The sequence below is a fragment of the Hydra viridissima genome, unplaced genomic scaffold (genome assembly GCF_058129835.1).
Source record: "Hydra viridissima isolate aposymbiotic clone 2 unplaced genomic scaffold, HvirCarnegie_v1 scaffold_15, whole genome shotgun sequence".
Taxonomy (NCBI): domain Eukaryota; kingdom Metazoa; phylum Cnidaria; class Hydrozoa; order Anthoathecata; family Hydridae; genus Hydra; species Hydra viridissima.
In genome coordinates, this window is record NW_028324314.1 from 463,148 (window position 1) to 472,502 (window position 9,355).

At 30.6% G+C, this 9,355-nt stretch overlaps 1 protein-coding gene and 1 pseudogene across 1 annotated transcript; both read right to left on the reverse strand.

Moving 5' to 3' along the window:
• Positions 1–3,794, reverse strand: part of LOC145182606 (uncharacterized) — a 286,819-nt pseudogene extending 283,025 nt beyond the window's left edge.
• A 1,673-nt stretch (positions 3,795–5,467) lies between these two features.
• LOC149878019 (uncharacterized) lies at positions 5,468–8,605 on the reverse strand. Its single transcript, XM_090072480.1, has 3 exons — positions 8,052–8,605; positions 7,478–7,815; positions 5,468–6,556 (listed from the first exon to the last, which is right to left on the reverse strand). The coding sequence occupies exons 2-3, from the start codon at positions 7,493–7,495 to the stop codon at positions 6,221–6,223; spliced, it is 354 nt and encodes a 117-aa protein (XP_089928606.1). The 5' UTR covers positions 7,496–7,815; positions 8,052–8,605; the 3' UTR covers positions 5,468–6,220.
• Positions 8,606–9,355: the final 750 nt, after the last annotated feature.

The following is a 9,355-nucleotide window of genomic DNA, read 5'->3' on the forward strand; positions in this document are numbered from 1 at the left end:
AAGAAGTTGTACAAGAACAAATAAGCTCTTGGTCAAGATGTCTTTCCTTACTACCTAATATAACCCAAGAAAAAATACACAAATACTTAGTTATAGAAGACAGTTCGACTGTTTTCGGAGCTAGAGGTACTTCAAAGCATAAAATTTCTGGGTATCAACTATTTAAGGTGAGCTTCGTTTAAAATTTAGGTGTTTAACCTAATTTCAACATTGAAACAAAGTCTTTTCTTATCAGAGATAACGTTTCAGCTTCAATCAAAAAAAATCAGTACCTTATTTATGTACATTTTTGTTAAAAAGAAGGAGATATTTTGTATGCTAAATGAAATTGTTAAGCTTGTATGGGAGGATGCTGCAAGCATGTTGCTGTAGTATTATTTCAATTGAATGAATATAAACAATTAAAATTAAACTATGCACCATTTGATAGAATAAGCACAGAAGTGTTACAGCAATGGCATGTTCCTGCTGAAGGAAAAAACTCAGAACCAATTAAGCTTTCTAAAGGTTCCTTTGAAAAGAGGAATTTAGAAAAGGATCTAAACAACTCACAAAAGTGTCCTTTTGTATCAGGAAATGGAAACTTTTGTGCAACCCCGATTTTTGCACATAGGGGAGGATGGGTAGGAGTGAGTCACTTTTTTTTAAATTGATTATATCAAGAAAACCAAAAGTGGAAAAAGTATAGGATAAGGAGCCTAAGGTAGCCTAATGTATTAGGTTTCTAGTAGTAATACATGAAATATTAAAATATCTTCAGATTTTTAATAACTTGAACAATAACGCAGGTGTTGCTACTGGTTCACTCTTACCCATAAATGGGTAGGAGTGAACCAAGCAAATGGTAGGAGTGGGCCATTATCTTTGATTACTAGAAAACCAAAATTAGTTATTATCTTTAACTAATTTATTGAAAATTAAGTAACAAATACTTTATAATTAAACATAACATAATTAAGTAATAATGTAACATAAATAATAAATTCTGCCATGACAAATGATTATTTCCAAATATTAAGATATAATAAAAGTATCTATACACCATTTATACAAAACCTATACAAAATCAATACATACATCTATACCAGGGGTGGGGAACCTGCGGCCCCCAGACACTCTTTGTGCGGCCCCGAAACGTAAAAATAAGAACTTAAATTTTTTTAAAAATATTTTAGAGAATAAAGTGAAATTTAAAAAATTACTTTATTTTTACATTTTAGTTATAGTAAAGTGTATGAATGCTAATGTTAATTAGGGGAAAAAATTGTTTAACTTGGCAAAGCTGGTACAGTAGTAATTGATTGACAGAAATAACAACAAAACAAAAGAAAATGAATAAATAAAAACAACGTACGGATTTTTTTTTGTGACAGTAGAAATCAATTGACTGCAAGTTTTTGTATTACAGCGGAGAAAATAGAATTAGCCTCACCATGTGCTGATCCAATATTTTGTAAATCTGTAAACAAGTTTGTGCGGTACAACTTTTGTATCCACACACATATAATTACTGTTACAAACAACAACTTTTTAGATTATAATATAGCATAATTAAATTGCGGTACATTTGATAAAACCATAAAATGTATAATACTTGATATTTGCGGTAGCAAATAGAATTAGCCTCATCAATAATTATTTTCAGTTTACTTGTATATTTTAATCTGGTGATACGCATTTGTGAGTTAGTTTTTTATTATTATTTGTAAGTTAAACAAAGACTGTGAAATCAGTGCTCATAAAGTTTTTAACATTTGGTTTTTGATACCTTAATTTGAAATGGGACGTGGTAAGCGTTTAACGAATGAAGAATTAGCAGTAATCAAAGCATACAAAGATACAGGCTTATCTAATCGGGAAATTGGAAAGAAAATTAAAATATCTCCAAAAGTGGTTAGCAATTACTTCAAGATTGGCGTTAATTATGGAGCTTATAAGGGAAGTGGTGGCCAACGTAAAATTGATAATCGTACTAAACGAGTTATTGTACGTTGTGCTGCTGCTCAGCACATGACTGCATCTCAAATTCGTGCTGATTTACAATTACCTGTATCTGTTCAACGTGTGAGACAAATCTTACATGAAGATCCAAACACAGTTTGGAAAAAGCGTTAACCAAAACCAAAACTTACTGCTCGTCATAAAAAAGTTAGATTACAATTTGTGAAAGAACACATGTCTTGGCAAGAAGAGTGGCATCAAATTCTCTTTAGTGATGAAAAAAAGTTCAATCTAGATGGTCCTGATGGCTATCAATATTACTGGCACGATCTTCGAAAAGAGAAAGAAACTCGGATGAGTCGTAACTTTGGGGGTGGAAATGTTATGGTTTGGGGGGCTTTTTCCTTTGCTGGAAAACTTCCACTGGCATGGATTTCAACAAAAATGAATTCACAGGACTACATTGACTTATTAGAAATAAGTTTACTTGAACATGGTGAGGAATTGATGGGTGAAACTTTCACTTTCCAACAAGATAATGCTACTATCCATAATTCAAAGCTTACAAAAGCTTGGTTTAGAGAAAAAAATATTCACGTAATGGAATGGCCCGCACGTAGTCCAGACCTTAAACCAATTGAAAATCTTTGGGGAATACTTTCTAGAAAGGTTTATGAAAATGGTAAGCAATTTGAATGCACCTTGGAGCTGAAAACTCGTATCATAGAAGCTTGGAATGAAATATCTATAGAAACTATCCAAAATCTTGTGACTAGTATGTCAAACCGCATATTTGAAGTCATTAAAAATTCAGGAAGCAATACTAAATACTAAATGAGCGTAAAAACAAAATATTTTCTTTATTTTTTGTATATAACGTTAATGAGGCTAATTCAATTTTCTCCACAAATTGAATACTTTTAATTTTTTTTTCCATTTGGAATTAATTAAACATACCAATTTATAAACTTTTTAGTTGTAGTAGAAGTAATAAGAAATAAAGTAGATTTCATAATTGTTTACCTGCAATTTTTATTAAATTAGAACAAAAAATAAAGGTGAGGCTAATTCTATTTTCTCCGCTGTATAATGCATATCATGGTTTTCTATTTATGTCTAATTTTTCAACTAGTGTCAAAATGTCAGTTCTCCCTAAAAAAGCAAGAGGAAAATCGGTCTTTTAATGAAAAATGGGAGGAAGATTACTTCATGATTCCAACCAAGGATAAAATGCTTTGCTTGTTGTGTGACCTCACAATTGCTACTTTGAAGAATGCTACTTCAAAGAGACATTATGAAAACATTTGGTTCAAAAGAAACAGAATCAGAAAAGCCATTGATAACTTTTGTGATACATGATACATTAAGAAATATTGTGATACATGCGTTAAGAAATATTGCGATACAAGATGCTTTAGGAAATATAAAATTAGTACGAGTACTATACACCAAATTTGCATATTTATTAGTGCGGCCCCCAAACAATTTTTTTAAGGGTTATGCGGCCCCTAAGCTCAGAAAGGTTCCCCACCCCTGATCTATACAAAAGCTATACACCGACATTCTTTTATTGGAAGGCCATAGAACATTCTTGAACAAGTCAAAATATATTCCTTTAATTCTAATTCCTGCTTGTCTATAAATATTCTTTTAACATAATAATTCGGGGTAAGTCTCGGATTTTCATTAAGCAAAAAGTTTTTCCAATAACGATGAAGCGTTGAATAGGGTATTTTGGAAGTTATTGCAGTTTCTCTAATACTTTTTCCTTTTTGGGTTAAATGTAATGCATCTTTCATATCTTTACTGGAAGTTTTTGCTTTCGAAGTGGTTCTTTTATAGACTCGAGGCATTATAACATATGGTAAAAATATATATAATGTTGCACACGAGATTTCTAATGATATACTAAGACATAAAAGTCAAACGTAAATATGTTTTTACGCTGAAGTCAAAACTTTTTTAACGGGAAGTATTAGTGACCCGCGGTTCAATCCTAACCGAGAAGGAATGGCTCATTCCTCCCCAAGCTGTGTATTCCTCCCCAAGCTGTGCAACTGGATTAAAACATTAAATGTGCAATAAGTACGCGGTTTATGCATGTAAAATACTTTGTTCTAAAAACTGCATTATTTATTAGTAAAATTTCAACCACAATCTAATGTCTCGAAACAGCCGGATGCTCATTAAAGAAGGTTTAAAAAATACAAAAAATTTACTTTTGCACAGAAAAGAGTGGATGACAACGTTAACGGAGACACCCGCACCAAGAAGCGGTAAAAAAACTGGATTGTGTTAACAACAATTTGTATGTAAGTACTTTTGAGTCTTTTTAATTTCCCGTTTTAGCTCAACGATTCACTCCTACCATAATTAATGAATTTGAAGTATAATTCAGTGACTCATTTGAATTTGATGAAACTCAATTAGTTTTTATTTCAAAATATTTAGTTCTATCAAAAGAGAAAATAAAGACTTTGGAAAGAGCTACTTTATCACAAGCTACAAGTTTATGGCTTGAAGAAGGAAAGAAACGCTTGACATCTTCAAACTTTGGTTTTGTTATTAATAGACAAAAAATTTTTCCTGCCTCATAGATTTTTGAAAAACAATAAAAATAACTTTTGCAACAAACCTTGTAATTGGGATAAAATAAATGAAAACACTGCAATAAAAAAGTATGAAAATATAAAAAATGTATCAGTAATGAGATGCGGATTTACATTTACCCAAAATGGCCTTGGCTCGGTACAAGCCGTGTGGAATTGTATTAGTAAATGAAAAAAAAAAAATTCTATTGAAATCAAATGTCGTTATTCAAAAAAAGATTTAACTATAGCAGAAATAGAAGGAACAAAGTTTTTCCTACCAATTACATTTTTTTCTTTGGGATGATGTAAAATGATCAGTTTGTTTTTGAGCGAATTATTGATGCACAATGGAACACAACAAGTTATGCCACCTCCGTAATTTGTTGTTGTTATTGGCTTAACAGCAATACTTTCTTTAATAGAATGAGTTATTAGTTTATCACAAGATATTTTATCATTTGAAATCATTTTGAAGAGTCTTTTTTAAATTAAATTACTTGACTGTTTATTTTAAAAATCTTAAACTCTAATTTGTTTATTATCAGTGAGTACAAAGACCAAAATGCATTGCGGTTTTTTTCTATAGAGGGAACGATCCATTAGTTCAGCGTCTAATCCTGTAATCTTTCCGCTCTTTTCTGGATTTAGAAAAAACTTGCCAGCTGTGTTGCCATCATTTGTATTGCCATAACGAGGTTTTGGTTTGTCTGCAATAAGTCCCTTTTGTTTTTTAAGCTTTTGTTTGATTTCTTCCGAACGTTGTTTGATACGACACTTTTCCTCATTGCTTCTAGCTTGCAATATTTTTATGTCCAAGCGGTAGCTAATGTGTAGCAAGCATTCAAAGGTACAGAGGTAGCAAGCATTCAAAGGTACAGGGCCAAGCATGCAAGGTAGACAAACCAAAACTGTAATTTTCTTTTTTATCAACCATGTTTTTTAATTCACCATTCATCATTTTAGGAGTAACACCACAGATATATATCATTTTTGTGTTGAACGCGTGTCAGTTAAAGCATTGCATACTTTTCCATCTGTCATCGTAAGTAACAGATTGTGTTTCACAACAAATTTAAATTCACCAACGCTACACAGTGTTGGAATAAGTTCAGATATTTCTTTCAAAACTTTTTTAGTTTCTATTACAGTAAATTTGTGTGTTTCTTTTGAAAAGATGAATTTAATTGGTCGGCAATAAAGTGTTGATGATGGCCGGGGATTTTGCCAAATAATATAATGACAATCATCATTCAATCAAATACAAATACAAACAGAAATTCATCATTAGCACCAAAGTTCTTAAATCTTTGTTAGTAGGTACTATTGCCGGAACTTCTGTCACATCCCCATTTGCTTATTAATGTAAGTGACGATTTAGAAGGTTCATTTTTGAGAAATTGACTTTGTGTTGTTATTAACCGTTCTGTTGTTTTATTTAATATGGCTTGACGTTTAATTTCAGCCCGCGTTTCTGAGACAGAAATAAAGTCTTCTGGAGGGTAACACGACTTTTTGGATTTACATAAATTATGGTAAGACGGAAATACTTCATGTCCCGCTTTCAGAGACCAATTTCTTGTTCGTTTATAAGAGTCACTAGTACACTTGGAATCCACATAATAAGCTAATGCCTAATCGCTACTCAACTGTCTGCCGCCACAAATCACATCAGTAGATTTTCTTTGTTTTTATGTTTCTGTACTTTTTCTAATGGAAGTAGCTACGCTTCTCTGACCCGATAAACGGTGTGCTATTTCAGCAGCTGTGGTTAGTTCACTGGCACTCCGTGATTGCACTAAATCTACAACTCTACGTCTTTTGGTTTTTATAGACGAGTCTTCAAAGTTTTTTTTGGGCCGACCTTGAGGCCGACTTCCTTCAGATGTTGTGGAAGCACTGGACCGATGCAAACTTATTTTAAACTCTAAAGTAATGCCCTCTGACCCACTTTTATTTTTGTTTAAAAAGTTATCCATAGTTCTATTGGCTGCATTCCACTTTTCTGCAAATTTAGCGTATACCCTCTAAAGTAAAATTCATCGCAACAATCGTAATTATTATTCACAATAAGTTTTCTATAAACTATTCCTACACTGCAAAATTGCGACAAGTTTGACAACAAAAATTTTTCTTTAAGTTTCACTGAAGCGCTAACAATTCAATACTTAAAAACACGTGCACTAATTAATACTTGGAATTTTTCTCTAGGGAGTGTTCAGAAATATCATGGGATTATCTACTAATTGATTCCTTGAAATGACTTTTGTCCACCTAGCTTGTATTAGATGATTCATTGTGCGCCGATGCTTATTATTGCTCACTTGTTAAATCAATCTATAGGAATTTTTTGTATAAATTTAAAATCGGTCATTATCAAATCTATTCTAGAGTAAAATATGCCTCGAAACAATTTGTTCTAAAAGAAAAAAGAAGAACCATACACGGAAGAGCAAGTTGCGCTTGCAGTGGTCAAAGTACAAAGCGATGAATTTTCACTTAACAAAGCTGCTCAATCATTCAGCATACCAATAGCAACTCTTCACAGGCGTGTCCACGGCATAGGTAAAGCAATTCGGATTGGTTCAAGCACGTGAACAACTAGTTGTCGACTATTTGCAAATCCACGGTCATTCTCATTTGTTTCCTAATGGTACACCAGGGAGAGATAGGTATAAGCTTTTGCCGTATACGCCATATTTCCATCCGGATGAATGGATTATATGCAATTCGTGAACTGGCTCACTAGCGTGTATGTTCCCAACGTTAAAAAACTCCAGATAGTTAGTTTAATCTTCTAGTTTAATCAATTATTTAAATAAATAAATCTAATTAAAATTATCAAAATAAAGGTATTCATATTTTAGTCATAGATGAACATGTAACGCATGTCATTTATCGGGTCGCACTTATTTGCATCGAAAACAATAACTTGTTAATTTGCTTACCAGCTTATTTGCAGCCATTAGATGTCGGTGTTCGCACCCAAATAGTCACTGGATTTAAGAATCCTGGCTTGTTTCCACTCAACATCAACAAAATTGATCAGGGAAAGTTTCAAATTGCTAATACGTTTGAAACACCGTCATCTCAACCTGAGCCTTCAAGATCTCAACCACCAGAATCTAAGATAGTACCAGCACCACTACTAGCATCAGCTACTACCATATCCTTCTGAATCTACCCCAACAACATTTAGCATCAGCATATGTCACATAGCATCAGTATCAGTCGCCTCCAAAGTCAACTCAACTGTAAACAACCTTCAATATTGTAGTACCTCCGGCTATTCAAAAAGAAATTCAAAAAGAGTTTGAAAAACAATTGCAATTAGCCCAATTGCTTGCAGCAGCTTTGCAACAAATGTTTCGTATCCAACACGTTGACACAAAAAAACGTTTAAGATAATTACGCGCCAAGGTTCGAAGGGGAGTGTCTAAATAAACCTGAAATACTCGAGAGATTGAAAGAGGCTGAGAGCAAAAAAGCAGCAAAGCAAGCTAAAAAACAACGGAAGCTTACCTTTAATGACGAGCAGAAAATAAACCAAGCAACAAAAGCGACACCAACAATAATAACAGCAACAAACCAAGTCAGGTGTAAAAAGTGTTGTTTTAATTACACATAGATTTGCGTATCATAGAATTCCATAACAAATGAAATAAAAAATTAACTGTAAACCATTGGATTTGCCCTGGTTCAACTGTCTAAAGTTACATATGGTCTGCATGTAACACTTGACCAGCGGCTTCATATTTACGAGGAAATGTAAACCAAAGTCTTCGTTTTGGTTTATACCAAATTGTTTTAAAGCGATGTGGCGACGAGCAAAATCAAAAATTAAAAGCAAAGTTGGGACTTCCTGTAATAATAAACAGTTCATTTCTAACATTTAAAAAAAATTTGGTTACATTGAAAACTAAAAAAACATTTGCGATGCATAATGTCATAAGTACCATTAAGAGCCAGCAGGGCACTCTTTTGGTAAAACCTTATCAGTAAACTGAATTACGGTAGAGGTTGAAAAATATTAAAATTCCCGCTTTCCCACTCATGCTTGTCCCACTTCTGTATCGGTACTTGATAATCTCATTTACAAGATAAAGATATAAGTTTATTATTATTATTATTATCATTACTATTATTATTATTATTATTATTATTATTATTATTATTATTATTATTATTATTATTATTATTATTATTATTATTATTATTATTATTATTATTATTATTATTATTATTATTATTATTATTATTATTATTATTATTATTATTATTAATATTATTATTATTATTATTATTATTATTATTATTATTATTATCATTATTATTATTATTATTATTATTATTATTATTATTATTATTATTATTATTATTATTATTATTATTATTATTATTATTATTATTATTATTATTATTATTATTATTATTAATATTATTATTATTATTATTATTATTATTATTATTATTATCATTATTAATATTATTATTATTATTATTATTATTATTATTATTATTATCATTATTATCATTATTATTATTATTATTATTATTATTATTATTATTATTATTATTATTATTATTATTATTATTATTATTTTTATTAATATTATTATTATTATTATTATTATTATCATTATTTTTACTATTTTTATTATTATTATTATTATTATTATTATTATTATTATTATTGTTATTATTATCATTATTATCACTATTATTACTATTATTTTTATTATTATTATTTTTATTATTGTCATTATTATTATTATTATTATTATTATTATTATTATTATTATTATTATTATTATTATTATTATTAT